The sequence below is a fragment of the Nematostella vectensis genome, chromosome 9 (genome assembly GCF_932526225.1).
Source record: "Nematostella vectensis chromosome 9, jaNemVect1.1, whole genome shotgun sequence".
NCBI lineage: Eukaryota > Metazoa > Cnidaria > Anthozoa > Actiniaria > Edwardsiidae > Nematostella > Nematostella vectensis.
The window spans coordinates 5,566,752-5,586,089 of NC_064042.1; the positions used below are offsets into that span (position 1 = coordinate 5,566,752).

At 40.8% G+C, this 19,338-nt stretch overlaps 3 protein-coding genes across 8 annotated transcripts in view; 2 read left to right on the forward strand and 1 right to left on the reverse strand.

The window, feature by feature from the left end:
- Positions 1–3,730: 3,730 nt before the first annotated feature.
- The window catches only part of LOC116605798, a 49,657-nt gene continuing 34,049 nt past the window's right edge, over positions 3,731–19,338 (reverse strand). For 2 of the 4 annotated variants that reach the window (XM_048732052.1, XM_048732051.1), the window contains 3 exons: positions 5,852–6,048; positions 5,069–5,110; positions 3,731–4,061 (listed from right to left, as the gene is read on the reverse strand). In XM_048732052.1, coding sequence (XP_048588009.1) covers positions 3,928–4,061; positions 5,069–5,110; positions 5,852–6,048 — 373 coding nt within the window. In that variant the 3' untranslated portion in view covers positions 3,731–3,927. The remainder of the gene's footprint in view (positions 4,062–5,068; positions 5,111–5,851; positions 6,049–19,338) is intronic. The other 2 variants (XM_048732053.1, XM_048732054.1) reach the window with 2 other exon arrangements.
- On the forward strand, positions 9,759–12,249 carry LOC125556685. Its single transcript, XM_048732055.1, has 2 exons — positions 9,759–10,070; positions 10,394–12,249. The coding sequence occupies exons 1-2, from the start codon at positions 9,759–9,761 to the stop codon at positions 10,808–10,810; spliced, it is 729 nt and encodes a 242-aa protein (XP_048588012.1). The 3' UTR covers positions 10,811–12,249.
- The window catches only part of LOC5499909 (tetratricopeptide repeat protein 28), a 30,763-nt gene continuing 26,275 nt past the window's right edge, over positions 14,851–19,338 (forward strand). The window contains exon 1 of one of the 3 annotated variants that reach the window (XM_048732032.1): positions 14,851–15,005. The gene's annotated coding sequence lies outside the window, so the exon portion shown is untranslated. Of the gene's footprint in view, positions 15,006–18,379; positions 19,013–19,338 lie in introns of those variants that run through there. The other 2 variants (XM_048732034.1, XM_048732033.1) reach the window with 2 other exon arrangements.

Sequence of the window (19,338 nt, forward strand, 5' to 3'; positions counted from 1 at the left end):
AGGTCTAGTGAAATTCTGGTATAGCCAGAATTGGTATTAAGGAAGCAAGTGCAAAAATGATTGGGATGTTGTCAATCATTGTGGTCACGCATGAAGATTGTCATGCGCACTTGTTCGGCAAGCATGAAGTGCGTTACCTCCGAAGTCAACAATAATCGTATAATCATTATGTATGGCATGGGATTATGCATGGCATGGCATGCCTTCGGTGGAATGTCTTCCTTCGAACACCCATTGGCCGAGAACCTTTATCCATACGAAACTAAACATTTTTCGGGGTGTCGGTGAAGGTCTCTTTTTGGGCTTGCCGTCATTAGAAAGCATACAAAAGGGATGCGGTACGATACCCCATCTTCATGTTGAAATTACTCCCCCTTCCCCCCCTTGGGCTGTCTTTTTCCATTATTTTCATTATATCTTTTCATTCCAAAATGGTTACGAATGTAAAATAATAATGATGGGTCACCCACCCCCCCTTGGCAAAAAGCTAGATCCGCCCCTGGTTATCAACTTAAAATATCAAGTCATTTTTTAATGACTTTAAAAAATTTTAAATGACTTTAAAAAGCGCGAGAAAGCAACCATTTCCGTAGATTAGAGAGCATACAAAAGTGATGCGGTACGATACCCCATCTTCATCTTAAAATTACTTTGGTAAAGTAACGTTTGTAACAGCGACCAAGTAAACCCGGTACCGTCCCCACATCTCTCTGTTGTTTGTTACAGTTTACTTGTTAGTGGCTGTGTTATCTCTCAGCATCTAATTTGCAAAGTTGCTTTGGTGAAGTTTAATATTAAGTCACTTACGAATCTACGGGAAGGGGGGGGGGTGTTAGGGGACTACCCTCCCCCCTTAGACTGTCTTTTTTCATTGCTTTCATTGTATCTTATCATTCCAAAATGGTTACGAAGGTAAAATAATGACGGAAATTTTTGGGCAACCCCCACCCCCTGGCAAAAAGCTAGATCCGCCCCTGGTTATCAACCTAAAATATCAAGTCATTTAAAGCGCGAAAAAGCATCCATTTCCGTAGATTGGGAAATCGGGAAAAAGCGAAACCTTGGGAAACGTCCCTAAGACGCTGAATAACAAAACAAATACTCTAGGTACGGATAAACTCAAGACAACTCACTACAACTAGGTACCAAAAACTCACTGAGGGAAAGTTCATTTATTTTAGGGGGTTGGGGGCGTGAGAAGTTCGATAAAAGTAAGGTTTAAAATTAATTGCCTCCCCCCTTCAGGAGGAACAACATTTTCCAAGATGCGACTAAATCCAGATTGTCAACCTGATAAAGGTTGATGCTATAGATAATACACAAACAAAATGGCTTGTCGATCTTCTCCATGCACGAAAACCGCAGCACAACAGATATGAGCGAGGATGTTAATGACGACGATGAGCGCTTGTAGCATTAAAACACTTTGTTGATATTTTCAAGCATTTTATAAAGATTATCTAGCGGAAACCATGAAAAAATTGTATAGAGTTTATATGCAGGTTTGCATTGCATACATAAAGCGTGGCTTAATACATATCCTGGACTCATGGATTGTGGATGCCAAATATTAAACTGCCCCGAAACCGAGACTTGTTGAACCAAAAAGTCTGATTTGAAACTTGGGCAAATTATATAGAAAGGACAACACCCAAGGAATCAGTGCCCCCCCTTTTCAAAATCAATAAATTTTTCGAAGCCCTCCCCCCTTTAGACTTTGAAATTTCTCAAGCCCCCCCCCCCCTCCCTCCCCACGGTATCCCCACGGTATCCCCACGGACCCCCCTTCGGGATAATAAATGAACTTTCCCTAAGTACCATAAACTCACTACAGCTCGACATCGTTTTTGGGTATCATTTTTATCGCATTGAAAGTTATTCATGATAGGAGGGCTCTGGGAAGGAGGGCTCTGGGAAGGAGGGCTCTGATTTTGTTGTTGTTGAAAATATGCGGCCCTCCCTTTAGACACACGAAAAACAAATATAGTACCCCCCCCCCAGCCATAGGATAAAAAATGGCTCTCCCCTCATACAAACAACCCTAACACAAATGTGTGTGTACGCTCGTGTGAACATGAAATTCATGGAAAGTGCACTTGTTAACGTCATTTGTACGGACCCTCCAAGTACGGCAAATCCGCCCTGACCTAGTCCTTTTAGGCGTGTTTCCTGTCTGTCACCCTTATATCAGTCACTCTCCGAATTATCAAGTCCTCCATCACTATCTGACCTATAACATCGCTACGTTTCCTCCTCTGAATCTCCACTTTCTGGCCCTAGCGTTCGCTACAGTCCTCCGTGCAAAGGTGATGGCATCGACTTGATCTCCCTCCAACATCCTCTTCTAGCAGTTGAGTGTCTCCTTCTCTATGTATAGACTAAGGGGCCGACATCTTTAGCTCCTTGGGCTTTCCATCTCTATATGGGTGTCATGCTTTTTCAAACTTTTTTTGTCGCCCAGCCTCCTCCTTGGCTTCCTCTTTCTTTTCTTCAACACATACAAGCGGATTGGCTGAAGGGGGGTGCGCAGTCATAGGTATCATATGGAAAAAGCGTAGTATTTGAAGATTATTTAATTAGAAATGACCCACGTATAGGCCGCAAGGGGGTGGGGGGGGGGGGGGGTGAGAGCACCCTGCGGACCCCCCTGTCTACGCGCCTGTCATGGGCCTTTAGAAGGAAAAAAAGTCACCTGACTCTCGGCCATTTAAGTGACTCATCAAAGTCAACGGAGGAAATTGGACCATATTGTAATAAATCCTACTCCATGTCCCTTCTATAGCATTTATCTGACGATGACTTTTAGAATGATGCTAAGAAATTATACATGTTAATTGCACAACGGCCAATTAATGGTTGACTCGTAAAGTGACACAACTATAGGAGACAGTACTGTGCCGATTAATGAGTTCCATGCTGAGGTTTATGTGATGGAGCAAAGAACTATTCCACACGAAATATTTGTTGAAAAAAATAGAACCCTTCCCCTAGAGATGTGAAAAAAATAGGACCCTCCCCCTAGAGATGTTAAAAAAATAGAACCCGTCCTTTAGCCATGCGAAAAAAATAAGATCCTCCCCCCAAAAAAATCAGAGCCCCCCTCCCCCCCTCCCCTCGCTAAATACTAAAGTAGCGAAAATCCCTGCCGATGTCAAGTGACAAAAAACATGCGCAACGTAAATAATCGAATAAACGACCGGGGCGTCGATGGTCCGAGGGGGGCGTTCAATAGGTAGGAGGCGTTTATTAGAGAGGGGCGTACTTTACAAACTATGAAAATATAACAAACCCAAGTGCATTGGGGCTCTAGTCCCAGTCATCAGGATCACGTTAAATTATAACCTTCGTAGCAAGCGTTTCTTCACATTTAGCAAGTGTCACCCAGAAGAAACCAAGCTCAGATTAAGCAAAAGGGCAATTGAATTTGAATTTATATCACCGGAATTCCTATGCCGTTTGTTTTTAGGCTGGGAGGGAGGGTAGGGAGGGGAGGCGTTTGTTAGAGAGGGGCGTTCAATACAAATTTGTAAACCTAGGGGAGGGGGGGCGTTAATTAGATAGGAGGCGTTCTTATGATAGGGGGCATTTATTAGATAATTCACGGTATCCTTATCTCCAGGCCCCCCCTTCCCCACCAGCTTAGAAAGAACCCACAACTCTACCTCCCCCTTCCTGCCCCCAGGACCACTGGTACGTCTGTCTATTCGCGATAACAGATAAAACACACACATTGAGTTGCAGTAAAAGCCGAGGAATTGTGTTGTTTTTATAGATTCTCGTAACAAGCACAGTGGAATTTAAAGGGGTTTTTTTACAGAAGAATAAATAAATCAATTAAACGTTTTTCTTCTTCATCATGAACATATTATTAAACAAAGGCTTGTACATCTTGTACATCCTAAATACACTGATTGAAACTGCTTCATTTTAACCTATGTGCATAATGATAAATTCTATTGGCCTTCTGTCAAATGATACAAAGTAATCACTTGTATACCGTCTGTTCGATAACACCCAAGGCCACCAAGACTGTGTCTTCGAAGATGTGAGCCGCCATATATCCGAGATATAGGAAGAAAAAAAAGGGTATTAGTATATAATCAAATATATATACGAATTGACTGTTGAATGGCAGAAAAATTGGGATAGCTATTTAAAATGATGATGTTGGAAGAAGTAACACTTGTCAGATTCACCAAAGAGGGAAACGAGTTGACGGGCTGTTTATCGATTTTGCTCGAAAAAAATCCCGATGGTTTCCCCTTCTTTCTGTCCCTTTTTGGAGGATATCAATGCAGTTTTTATTTTCACATAGAATATGAATCCTTATCGTGTCGTAGCATAAGGTACAAATAACGCAGTATTACAGAGGAAAATGAAGCTCCACACACATCTCTTTTATTGATTTCTTTCAAGATGACAGGGCTTCCTGTGTTGAGGAAAGGTGACTGGGACGAGTAAATTTCGCTCTTCTTTCCCACAGGATTCCCAAAAAGGAAATAAAGATGTTTGCGGAGGCGGCTACGAAAAATGCTGTGTCTAGTAATAAAGTGTTGTTGTAACACCAAGGAAGCATCTTTTGGATTGTTGTCGAATACACAAGTTGTTCCAGCAATGTTGCACCGATGTTGTCCCGTGTAAACACCGCCAACATTGCTGAAAAACACACACAACATTACTGAGCACAGCAATGCTGTGCTTAATGTGCACCATGTTGGGTAATGTTGCGAAGATCGACAACATTTCCATCTTGCTCTGCAATGGGTGTAGTTAACAACAAACACACAAACAGTCTTCATAAAGTATTGTTTGAATTCAGCGACTGTTTTTTGTTGAAGGTTATTTTTGTTATGATAAACAAATATAACTCCTCAACTTTGATCACGAAAATTATATCGACTAGCTGCAAGATACCAAATAAAAAGTTTAACCTTGATCAGTAACTATTACATAGTTATTGTGATTTAGGATAACGAGTCTCTCATGAAGCAAAGGTAAAAGATTCTCACGAGAAATTACGATCAAAACCAAAGCCGTCAATACTTGGCTGTTCCGCTACCACACTTACCTTTGCTCGATGGATGCGTTGTTGGATCGAAGGTTGATGCATCTACAAATCATCAATAAATAAGCAACGTTACGAAAAAGAGAAAGTGGTCTCAGTTAGATGGGTGGGGCATCGTCAGGTGCACATCTAACAGCCGGGGGGGTGAGTCCCTTTGCTGAGGGGGAGGGGGTGGAGGGGATTTGGCAAGCACCTTGCGTACTTCCCCCTTTTAGTACGCTAATGCTAACAGAATACTTTATGAAAAGGAGGAGGTCAGGCTCAAGGCTATGAGAGATTTGTACTTGTTTTCTGTACTTGGTTGACTTGGAATTGCATTTCTACTATAGCACAGAACTATTTAGGCAAGACGGGGGCGTTGACTTACATCAATTGCAATCTCGGCTAGATGGGTGGGGCACCGTCAGTTGCATCCCAAACAGTCAAGGAGGGGGGGGGGGTGTCCGAGCCTGTGTTAACTGGGGTGTTGGCAGTAGGTAGGATTGTGAAGTACAGCCGCCAGGATTTGATAAGAGGGAGGGGGTTGGTTTGGCCAGCACCTTGCGTACCCCCACCCTCCCCCCTTTTAGTACGCTAATGTTAACAGAATACTTTATGAATAAGGTGGAGGTCAGGCTCAAGAATATGACAGATTTGTACTTGCCTTCTGTACTTGGTTGACCATAGCACAAAATTTGGTTGACCATAGCACAGAATTATTTAGGCAAGTAATTAGGCAAGACGGGGGCGTTGAATTACAACAATTGCACAGGTTACTTTCATGACTAGATAGAGTGCAACACCGACCTGTTGTAGGTTGACTGGGAATTGCGTCACCGACATTGCATAGACTTCCGCGGCAACACCCAGCAGAGCAGGATGCTAGGAACCCCCCTGCCAGTCTCTCGGCCATGATACACAGTGTTCTTTCTTCTTCACAAATAGTGGAATGAGCGCATCGCTTGAGAGTGATTATCTCTCCTGGTCTTTGCCTTGTGGACACTCTACATGTGGAGAGACACAAGAAACAATCTTTTACCCGCCATGTTACACGCGCGCGTACTTGAAGTATATTTTTCGCGTCCAAAGTAAACGTCCCGGATAATCGCGAGCTAGTCAGATATAGACGGCCTACAAGCATTTAGTCATAGTGAAGCCAAATCAAGTGAAGAGATAGGAGCAACGGTTTAACCCTATTCAGACCGGAGGGGTGGGAGGGGGGGGGGGGGGGGGCTTTTGAGACCCCCAGCACCTTTGATCTGTAATAATTTCTGAACTACAATACAATACAATACAATACAATACAATACAATACAATACAATACAATACAATACAATACAATACAATACAATACAATACAATACAATACAATACAATACAATACAATACTACTGTTTCTACTTCCAAATTTTTGTCCCGCGAAATTGTATTACGTCTTTTCGCAATATTTCCCACGAATAGAGTAATCCAGCTCACACAATCAGTCATCAGTGACGTATCTATCTCTTTTAAAGTATGCTGAAAGTTCTCTGAATGCGCATCAAAAAAAGTGGTATTTTTTTGCAATTTCCCGACTCTCACGGGACAAATTCCAAAAGGTGGTCTAAAACTTCATTTTTTTATCGAATTTCCCGATACTTTCAAGGAGAAATCAGTTCATCCCTAAACAACTTTACACTCAATACTGCCAGTAAAACAAGCCGCTATCTAGTGCGGGACACTGACATTGGTGTTTTCGAGAGAATAGTCATGTTCACCAACAAGTCCGGGACAAGATCTGGTGCACTTACACGAAAAAAAAATATGTACAAAACGTTCTAAAGCGAAAAAATGCTCTAAAATGGTCTGTATTACTGATTCGTGTCATATGAGTAGAGTCTCCCGCTATTGTTGGTGACTCCTAACTCTGTGGTTACTTTACTAAAAGAAGATCAACGCATTTATCGAACTTTTTTGGTTACGGCCCTTGAAACCCAGAAGAGTGGGAAGTGTCCCTGTAGATTATATGACTCTAGAAATGATAGAAAACGTCGTTGCAAATAGGACCAAACAAGAGGAGTGGTGTGTTATACTAAGTACTTCGGAGTGTCGGTCCATATTTTTAAAGATATGCAATTTTATCATTTTTTTTACGCTTCAAATATATTCGATGCGGGACACTTCCCAGAAAATTATAGAAGATTTATTTCAAAATTTATTAAGGAAAAAGGGCCATACACGATAAATGTTAGTTGTAATAATGGTTGTAAACTGTTTTACGGATTTTTTTCCGTTCCTTGGTTTTGTTGTCCTAGAGGGGGTGTAGGTGGGGGGAAAAGGGAGTGGTTACTATAGCAACCCGAAATAACTACTTCATGTCGCTTTTTTTAGTCAAAAGAACGGCAAAATTAATGAAAAGCAAGATCAGAAAGCTTGGACGAGATTTACAAAATTCTCAAACCTCTAGCTTTTTTTAAGTGTTTTTAATAAAAAAACGCCTAAACAAATAGAAAATGCTGTAAATAGGAATACATTTCTTATTCACTACATGGAGCAAGATAATGAAACTATTGCTGATCATGCCTATTTATACCTACATCCTTTCGGGAGAGTATAAACCTGTATAATGAACATTTTTGTTACGGCCCTTGAATATCTGCAATTCGGGAAATGTCCCGCTAAACTTCGTGATGCTATAGATGATGGAAAATATCGTAGCAAATGGAGTATAACCAAACGAACGATGTGTTACAGTTAGATCTGCTGATAGCATGTCTTTTAGGGGAAAATGTTATAGTTTTATCCATTTGTAGGTGCTTTTTGTATGTTCAGCACGGGACACTTCCCACACAATTGTTGAGTGTTGTATTGAAATAAATAAATAAGCGGAATCCATCAAATGCAGGACATAAAACAGTTAAAATAATGGTTTTGGTTTTTACCACGTTTTTTTAGCTCTCAAACATTTTTTCGATTAAAAGGTAGGGTTAGGGTTAAGGCCAGGGTGGTTATAATTAGGGTTAGCAATAGCGTTAGGTTTGGTTTGAGAAAGAGCTAAAAAAGGAAGCGTTGTTACTCAGAACAATTGTTTCGCCTTTTCCACATTTTGAGATATTCACACGTTTTGACAAAAAAGTAAGAAAAACGTATATTACATGACGCTGGAAGGCTGGATATGATAGAATATCAAAGTCCGTGGAAATAGCATTGAATAAGGGAGCGATGCATTACCAGCAGCGGATCTAGAGTGAGGTTCCCCTCCTCTCTGGGATGCAAAGGGAAAGTGTTTGGTGCATGCCGCTATCTATCTCTTTTGCTGCGTTGCTTTCGAAAAAGTGCTGAGAAAATGGAGGAGTCGGAATCCCAAGGAGGGCATAAAACAATAACCTAAACGCCTTAGCTAGGAGTTAGGAAGTTGTGTCTTTGGTAGTCAGAAAGTCAAGAGTAATGACCCCCTCGTATTCTTTTCTGTAAAACGTGGGGGCTTCCAATACCGTACACGATACTGAGGATGATGAGCTAGTAGGCCCAATGAGCCACAAGGACGCCGTTCTACTTATAACTTCAGCCCAGGTAAACTCGGGAAAGCCCTCGCAGGAGGAAGCCGACCCCGACTACATTCCTAGGAAAGACGAAGAAGGAGCGCAGCAACAAGAAAATGAGACCGAGGCAGACGACGAGGAGGAAAAGTTTTGCAGAAAAAACAAAGCCAAGAACTGGTCTAAGCTTGGGAATAGCAAAGATCGAGTTGAAGCACAACTTTCAGCATTCTGGAAGCATCTACTGAGGCCGGAGGGTGGCATGAAAAAAACCGCTACAATTGCCGCTGAGGTCACAAGCAAAATTTACCGGCTCATGATCGAACTAAGCAACCAATCGGGAAAACGTGTAGACTTCGAGCTCTTCCGTGATCACTGCTTTATCTGGGACAATTTTGGTATGACCACAAACCCAGCAAGTATTGCTTCAAGATTTAAGAAGCGCACTGTATATAATTACATCTTAGCACTGGAGGATTTCTTGCATTTTATTTTGAATTGCCAAAGCGAAATGATATTGCCTTATGATGTCGAGAAAGACCTCAAAAAGACATTAGCAGCTATGTCAGGCTGGAAAACCTCTCTTAAGCCGGTATTGAGACAAGAGAGATCCGACAAGCAGGTAGAAAAATATCACAACCAGCTGACACTAAAGGAGGTACAGGACATGAATAACTCTGGCTTAAAGAAGACAGAAAGTTCCTATCAAACGCTACTACTAAAGGCAGCTACTCTCTTAGAGAACACAATCAAGTAAGGGATTACCAGATTTTTATGGTGGTACACTCCAATGCCCAACGTTCTGGTGTCGGGGAGGGGCTGCAAGTCTCTGAGTTTGAGAAGGCGGAGTGGAGAGAAGAACGCTTCGTAGTTCTCGTAAAAAATCACAAGACCGGTGCCGATGGTCCAGCACCTGTGGTCCTAACCACAGAGACCCACGACCTAATGAAGAGATATCTGAGGTGTTTCGACCTATCGCGGCGGCGGAGAACCCTGGGAAGGACGAAGGGCGTTCTTTTTGACAAGGGCAGGGACTTCAATTCAGTCAAGCCGAATTTCCTCAATCTTTGCATATCAGGGGAGAAAATATGGTCGAGTTGAGAAGGGACGGCTTTTCCCCACCAAGTTTCGGTAGGTTGCGGCGTCGTCTTTTCGCAATGAGTCTGATGAGAGCCGCACAGACCTTTATAATCTGATGACGCACAAGATCCAGACCCAAAAGCAATACTATGTTTTGGAGGACAAGATTGAGCGATCTGTAAGTGCTCAGAAGAGTCTCGCAGAGCGATTCCAATGCTCTAATGAGCCATCAAGCGAACTTTCAGATGCTGCGTCTTCACAGAGCAACCGTCCAACTGGCCGTCCTACCATACTTGACGAACAGCAAGAGGCTGAGCTTCTAACATTGTTTGAGAGAGAGATCAAGAACAAGCTGGTAATCAACAAGGACCTGGTAGGCGAACGAGTACAGACAAGCAAAACACTGCAGGGCCTAGACATCAAAAAGGTTAGTAAAATATATTCCTGTTACAGTCTAATCTGTTTTGCTTGTTAATATTCTTTGTCATTTGATTGAAATCCCCCCTTAATGACAGAGTTTTTCAAATTTATGTATGTTACATATCCCCCGCCCCTGAAAGATATTTATTTGTTTGGTCTTTTTTGACTTTTTTATTCTTCCCTGATCTCCAGCAATCACATCAATATAGTTCAAAGAAATAAACCAAGAAAGCACGCTTTCCTTTTACTGACTAGGGGTTTATGTCGCTGTCTACCTTGATATGCAGAGAAAAAATGACCTACTCATAGTTTACGCCTTCTCATGTTTAGATTTTCAACCGCATTCGCTATCTGTCCTCCCTTGAGCCAAATCCAGAGCTCCCAACAGCTTCTTCAGACGAGGACAGAACCGCTAAGTGGGTGGATGACAATTCCTCCGACATAATCCCACCGACAGTGACCTCGCTGCTCAAGGGGAGCTCCATGGGTACGCGGAAGTATTGGTCAACTGAGGATGAAGCCATTGTGGAGAGAGTGTACTCTCACCTGTTCAAGAGAGGGTCTCGCCTTCCTCGGGTCCATGATATAAAGCATGTCATGGACACGTGTAAAGACGAAGACTTTCAAATGTTGATGCTCTCTCTCGGGAGTAACCAGCCAACAATTCAGTACCGGCTCTTGGCAAAATGCAAAACTATGCATTTGTCTCTAAACAGGAAGTCTAGAAAGGGTAGGGTGTTAATATAAACTACAAATGCTTGTTTCCATACTTTTCCCACAATTCATAATTTTGATTACAAGTTTGATCTTTTGATAAGCCCAAATGATACTCTTAAAGGAAAAGTAAACGAGACGTTGTATTATATCATTGTAAATTCGAAGACTGTGATGATCATAAGATTATATATGTTTTTCCGTTACGTTAGAGAAGTGCCACGTTTAGTGCAATCAAGACCGGTATACTGCAGCAGATAAGTCCATCCCATTAGAGTTTGGGGAAAAATGTACAAACTCATACAGATGATACGAGCCTTTTGTAGTTAAATTAACTTATCATTTACTCAATGAAAATTTGTATACAGTAAAAGGCTTATTATTAAAAAGGAGATATTGTCACCTTTGTTGAACCTCGTAAGCGTCATTGAAGCTCGTAAGCTTCTCTCCTCGATATTCCATGCACAAGGGTCCACTTCCCGGGACACTTCCCAGCTGAAAGGGACATTTCCCGGGACATTTCCCTGATGGGTCAGTTCCCGGGACACTTCCCGGGACAATTCCCGGGACACTTCCCACTTTACGGGACAATTCCCGGGACACTTCCCAAAACGGGACACTTCCCGGGACAACTGCCATTTCTAACCGGGAAATGTCCCGGGAAGTGTCCCATTTTAGGGACATTTCCCGTAGAAACAATACAATACAATACAATACAATACAATACAATACAATACAATACAATACAATACAATACAATACAATACAATACAATACAATACAATACAATACAATACAATACAATACAATACAATACAATACAATACAATACAATACAATAAACTTTATTTAACGAGGGTTTCATATTAACCTTTTACAGTTTTATAATATATGGCCCTCCCTATATCTAAGTACCTATGATAATAATAAAAGACGATGTTAGACATTTACGGAAATACAAAGGGGAAACTTGAAAATTAAACTATACAAGACATCACTAATACTACATCTTGATAAAGCAACTAAAAACTAACTACAAAACTAACTACAAAAACAGGTAGACGTCAACATAGAAACAAGTACAAACAGACAAACATTAATTAACATGCAATAATAATTAACATGAGAATGGATAACCGGTTTTAGGAAAAGTAGCAGCGGCAGTCTATATAAAAACGGCATGTATGGCAAAAAAGTTGTTCTAAGTGAGATACCGAGTTAAGGTGAGAGTGGAAAATATCACGGACTTTTTTCTTAGCAAGACTTGTAACATTTTGTAGTTGATTGGGATTTAAAATACGGGAGTCAGCAAGTTGTTTAAGGCTGGGGGGTAGAAGGTTAAAAACAGAAACTGCAGAAAAGGAAAAGGTGCGTTTGCCAGCATCAGTCCTGGGCTGGGGGAGCACGAGATTGTGTGAAGTCGACGATCTCGTTCTCCGTTCATGCGAAACAAAAGAAAACTTTGAACGCAATTAGTAGTAGGGCTAGAGCATTGAAATTTGATGACTTTTCCTTAAATTTATCTGGGATCAGTTTGGTGTAAACAAAATTTTGATATGTGCACCCTGGTAACCATAGTAACCAAGTTTTGAGACATAGGTTTAATGAAAATTAGGCAAAACGCTTTAAGTCGTTAAGATAAACTATTAATACGTTGTCTCAACGTAAATCCATTTCATATAAACGTTTTATACCAAGTTTTGAAAAAACTTGTGGTGTTATTTTTGCCCTCTCGAAATAGTGCTTGTAGAAATAGCAAAAACATTCATAGCCACCTGAAATCATTAATACAACTTGAAACGAAGATTAAATATTGTCAAAAAGCTTCAGATTTTGCCACCCAGTTTTTATTGATTAAAATAAATAACTTTCATTAAATCCAAGATAGCGGATCCAAGATGGCGGATGCCGATGTCACATAATTAGCTAGAATTCGCTGTTTTTTTTTTTAAACTAACATCTAAATTTGGCAAAATCTATTTTATATTCCTCAATTTAAAATAAAAATAGAAAAAAACATTTTTGGGAAAGATATTTAAATTATTACTTTAATTAAGAGTCCAGTTGCAAACTTATGCTATATTAAAGGTATCATGCCAATCAATGACGTCACAGGTGTCATATATTGTTGTCATATAAACAGTGTCACTAATAAGATATGTGTACCTGCAAGATTATCGAAAAAAGACATACGGAAATACACATCTAACAAAAACAGAAATGTTGCTCATTTCTGCTCACTTAAGTGACGTCATCATGACGTCACAAAGACAATATTTTTTAAGAATATATATCGCTTTTTGAATACGAACTGATTATGATAACTTATTTGGATTTTTGGATGTTCTATGCAAAGGTTTCGAAAGGTAGGCTATTTATAACCATATCCACGTCCTTAAATGACGTCATAATCACGTCATATTGTGTTGCTATGGAAACACAATATATCATTGTTTTCCTCTTTGTCAGATAATGATTCTTTGAAAATTTGGTCATGATAGCTCCAATGGTTCAAAAGTAACGGATGGGCGTTGAATTACAACAATTGCACACGTTACTTTCATGACTAGATAGAGTGCAACACCGACCTGTTGTAGGTTGACTGGGAATTGCGTCACCGACATTGCATAGACTTCCGCGGCAACACCCAGCAGAGCAGGATGCTAGGACCCCCCCTGCCAGTCTCTCGGCCATGATACACAGTGTTCTTTCTTCTTCACAATTAGTGGAATTAATTTATTCTTATGTTTCGCTTATGCTTACGTCGATCCGGTTTTCACGCGATGTAATCGTAAGCGGAGACGTAAGATTATCAAAAATTCCCGTTCTTCTTGCGCTTATGTCGAGCCGGTTCTCACGCGACATAAGGCACTTCCGTCTTCCGTCTCCGCTTACGCTTCCGTCGCTCGTGAGAACCAGCCTTAAAGCGTCAAGGGTCCTAAAACAAGTATTTACAGCATATAATGGTGACGGAATGTTCAAATTTTACCTTGTTCAGGGGGAGGGGGGAGGGGGGTGTCTGACCTTCCTGACCCCTTACTGCCTTATGATAATCTTACAACATCCAGTGGAGGGTTAAGTGCGGATTTAGCTTACCGTTGAAGTGTGTGTGTGTGTGTGGGGGGGGGGGGGGGGGGGGGGGGTGGGGGCTTTTTGGCTTTCTGACTCACACCAGACACGAATACCAATTTTATCGATGAAATGTGCACCAATCGGGACGCTGCTTAGAAATATTTTTTCACTTTGTGTGGTACTCTAACGTCTCTATTTTCATGGCACCTCGTTAAAAACGCAGCAAAGGGAATGGATAGGGACATGCATTTTCTTCACATAACAATTTGCTTTTGGAAGGCTAAAGGAGGGGAGCGGTTAAACCACCTAGTTCCCCCCATCCCTAGATCCGCTACTGCAGTGCAAACCAGCCCTCAAGATGACTTATCAAAACTTTACCGTCACTTTCCACTTGAGGTGTGTATGGCTTGTTGGTGGACAATGGTAAACATTTCTTACAATTATTCCCGCTGCAGTATTCTATTAACAGACGCTGACAGGGGGTGGGGTGGGGGGGGGGAGCTTGAACGAGGAAAACATGGTTCACTAGTGTTAGCTAACCTTCCTTGGCGCAGCTTAATGATGGTGATGAGCAGGTGACGAGAGATAAAGACAATCGATGGTGGCGATATGCAGCAGTAACCATTAAACAGTTAAAGCCCAGGTGGCACACACAAATATGTGCATGAAAGCCATGGACATTTTAGATAGGGTTAATTTGTTATTTGCTCACCAAAGTTTAGCAACAAATTGATAAGCTTAGTGAACAATATATGGACAACAAGATACACTGCATTATTGATTGCCAGTTAATGTTATTTTACAAATTACAGAAAAGCAATACGATATCCCAGCTATATTTCATATAATTAATTTGGGTCTGTAATAAAATCTAGTCTCCCGCGCAGCCGTTTTTTTGTGTCGGTCAGCGTTGCGTGACCGACACAAAGAACGGCTAAGCGGGAGACTACCAATACCATTTCCGCCGCGAAGATAAAATATTGCTGTATGACGTCATCATTTTTGCGAACTGCTGGAGTGTAACAACGTTTTTAAAGTGAAAATCTGCTTCGCTGGCGTAATTACTTGCCTTGAGAACGCTCTCGCTATCATTCTTCATTTCTACTCCCGAAATTTCAAGTCAACAGTGGCTCGATATCATCTCAGTTTTCTAACGGTGAGTGGAATTGTTTTACAAGACTAAACACAGTGTTATTTGTGCGGATGCTTGGGAATATCTACGCGACTTGCCATGAATTCTAAACAAGGTACATTTACTCGATTTGCAATGAATTCGTGGCTTAAAGGGCATAAAACCTAGGAACATTTACTCGATTTGCATTGAAATCGTGAATAAAGGCATGATCTATACCGTTGTGTCGGTGAGAAGGAACATGTTTTCTAGCGAAAGGGCTTACTTCTATTTCTACTGCGGTATGACTCAGTAAATTTTGCGTCATAATGTATTCAAAGAGAATTTGGCACTCGTGTGCTTATTATATTTACTCGCTTCCATGTCGACTGTGCCTCTAAATCCACTTGGCTATTTTCTCTCTGAGAAAGTTTTAATACACGCGGTGACATCTAGTCTTTACAAGACTAAACACAGTGTTATTTGTGCGGAAGCTTAGGAATATCTACGCGACTTTCCATGAATTCTAAACAAGGTACATTAACTCGATTTGGAATGAATTCGTGGCTAAGGGCATGAAACCTTGGAACATTTAGTCGATTTGCCATTGAAATCGTGGATAAGGACATGATCTATACTGTAATATCGTTGAGTAGGAACATGTTTTCTAGCAAATAGGGCTTACTTTTTTTTCTACTGCGGTAGTAAATTTGCGTCATAATATATTCTAAGAGAATTCGGAGAATTCAGCGTCGTGTGCTTATTTTACTCGCTTCCAAGTCGAATGAGTTACGTTGTTCTCGAAATGCAAGCCCAAATTGCTTCAAACTTCACCCTGACCACATTTAAGACTCCACTGTCAGGTCAGAATATTTTTGAGAGTTTTAAGATTTCTTTTCATAGTAAAGTGAACGGCTTATTTCAATCCCATATGTTTACTGTAAACGTGAACCACTATTATTTATTCATACACACAGTGAGCTTGGGCTACCTGTGATATAACCAGCATGCACAGGCCTGTGCTGTAATGTGAATACGGTAGCCGAATTGGAACGGGTTGCAAAAGCACAAAAAGAAGAGCGGGCGATTCAATAGAAAAGTTTTCCTGCTTCATTTCTTCGTATAATCCCGAATGAGAGCCTGCTAGCAGGTTTAACCCTATACAAACCGGGGGGGTGGGGGTTGGGCTTTTGAGGCCCCCAGCACCTTTGAGCTGTAATAATTTCTGAACTAGTAGGGCTAGAGCATTGAAATTCGATGACTTTTCCTAAAATTTATCTAGGATCAGTTTGGTGTAAACAAAATTTTGATATGTGTACCCTGGTAATCATAGTAACCAAGTTTTGACATAGGTTTAATTAAAATTAGGCAAAACGCTTTAAGTCGTTAAGATCAACTATTAATACGACGTGCTCAACGTAAATCCATTTCATATAAACGTTTTATACCAAATTTTGAAAAAACACAATTTACATGGGTGGTGTTATTTTTGTCAATTTTTGCCCTAGAATTCGCTGGGTTTTTTTTAAACTAACATCTAAATTTGGCAAAATCCTTTTTATATTCCTCTATTTTAAATAAAAAGTTGAAAAAAAACATTTTTGGGAAATATATTTAAATTATTACTTTAATTAAGAGTCCAGTTGCAAACTTATGCTATATTAAAGGTACTATACCAATCAATGACGTCACAGGTGTCATATATTGTTGTCATGGAAACAGTGTCACTAATAATATATTTCTTCCTGCAAGATTATCGAAAAAAGACATACGGAAATACACATCTAACAAAAACAGAAATGTTGCTCGTTTCTGCTCACTTAAGTGACGTCATCGTGACGTCACAAAGACAATATTTTTGAAGAATATTGGTCGCTTTTTGAAAACGAACTGATTATGATAAGGACCATATGTCCTTAAATGACGTCATAATCACGTCATATTGTCATATTGCTATGGCAACACAATATATCATTTTGTTCCTCTTTGTCAGATAATGATTCTTTGAAAATTTGGTCATAAGAGCTCCAATGGTTCAAAAGTAACGGATGGGGGGGGGGGGGGGGCGAAAGAGCCCCTCCCCCCCCCCCCCCCGGTCAGAGGAAGCCTTAAAAAGCCTGGTCTGAATAGGGTTAAGGGAGTTGGAATTTCTTCAAGCTAGTAGTTTTCTAAATAGAGTTTTAGAAAATTCTTTTCTATGTTCACTCGCATCTTCTTTTTTATATTACTTTTATTCCATATTCAGGTATTTTTAAAGAAATACCAACCTCGACTTTTATTTTCCTGCAATTCCAAAATTTAAAGTAGCTTTTAAATTTTCAAATGTATATTCCTTCACAGGCGTCCTTAGGGGCGGACCATGCGACTTTTAAGGGGAGGACATGCGATTTTGAAAAAAAAACAATTTCCTGAAAAAACTGGTCGAGGAAAAAAATCCCTACAAACACAACCCTGCACCATTTTACATGTTTTTACAAGCAAAAAAAATATGAGATTATGAAGGCGGAAACGTGAAAGTTATGAAGAAGTCAGAAATAATGATGAACTTGACTGGATCATCAACTCGGACAAGGAGGGCAGCTTCCCAGTATTCCTTTTCCACATTTAACGACCTATTTGTTTATTGAGGTCGTAAAGCGGGCGGGGGGGGGGGGGGGGGGGGAGGCTCTGGAAATTTTGGGGTTCTGAAAGGGGGGCACCGAAAAACAATGTTTACAATGAAACGGGGGCTCTGAAATTTTTAGGTGTCTTGATTAAAAATCTCCCCCCCCCCCCCCGTTGGTGTATTTATTGAACACTCCCTAAAATCCTTATGTTTTTTTAGAAATTCGCCCTCTGGTATGGCATAGCAATTCATGATCAGATTATGTTTTAAAAATATATGTTTTAAAAATATAATGGAATCTTGCTAATAGTCGGGTCGCTAAGCGCAAAAAAGAGCTCAACCTATTCACAGCGGAAAAAAGCACCAAATTTGGTATAATTATAGCCTATGAGATGGTAATTAATATTGAGACCGGTGCCCAGCGGTACCATTAGCGGATCCATAGATAAAGAGCAATTCTTTTTTTTTTAGAAATCTAAGGTTGCGGGTACCCTGTGGTGAGATTTTCATACCTTTCCATGTTTTAAAACCGTTTTAAAAGGCTTTTGTAACCACGAGCTGGTCACTTTGTCGGAGTTTGTCGGACCTAATACCATAGTTAAAATATACCGAAGTGTGTACATGTAGTAAGCGTTTGCGAGCTAGTTCCCAGGATTCGCTGAAGGGGATGTGCAGTCATAGGTGTCATATGGAAGAAGCATAATATTTGAAGATTCCTTAGTAAGAAATGACCGACTTTTGGCCGCCAAGGGGGGTGCACGTGCACCCTGCGCTCCCCCCTGTGTACGCGCCTGCAAGCGCAGCACAAGTGAGAATCGGTAAATGCTAGCGCAAAACAATTGAGAATTGCTAGGGCAACTCAAGAAAGAATAGTGAAACGCAAGAGCAACACTAGAGAGAATCAGTGAAACCCAAGCGCAACACAAGTGAGAATCAGTGGATATGCAAGCGCAACACAAATGAGTATAAGTGAAATTCAAGCGCAACACTAGAGAGAATCAGTTAAAACCAAAGCGCAACACTAGAGAATCAGTGAAACGCAAGCGCGAGAAACAGCGAAATGGAAACGCCTTTTTTGGGGGGAAGTCGGACCCAACTTTCTGCCATTATTTAAGTGGACTTTTGAAGCACACTAGCATACACACATTGGCACCAGTCTAGCCAGGACGGGACTCTAGCACAGTCTATTACCCGTGCAGTTCGGCAGCCATGGACAGCTGTTTTGTCGTTTTTAGGACTCGTCAGCATGGCATAGCCGGTTTGCCTCAGTTAAACTTCATCGGCAATAAACTGTAGGGCGACTTCGGCTCGAACGAAGTGCTTTAAACCACAGCTAAGATCCATGTGTGATCTAAAGCTGCGACCGGGCTAGCGTGATGCCAATTGTGCAGATCACGCATGCGGCCTTTGCTAGTTTGAGACTCCGTTGGATAGCCAAACTAACCTTGTGAGTATGTATACATAATATGGACTGGCCAGGACGGGACGCTAGCACAGTGATGCTCAATGTAAAAACTAGGCAACCTAACGGCATGTGCAAGCTTGTATGTCAAAAATGCCTTTCTTAATATTTTTCCGCGAAATTTGATTGGTAAGACAAAAAAAATACAACATAAAATACACTTAAAGCTCAATGCTGCCTAACTTTTTTTAATATTTGTTTAAAAAAATATGAGATTCAGGATTTTTTAGTATGTGTAAAATAATGGCTTATTAGACAAATCTTATGTGGGGAACCTTGTGAAAGTCAAATAATTATTAACTATACTTTCA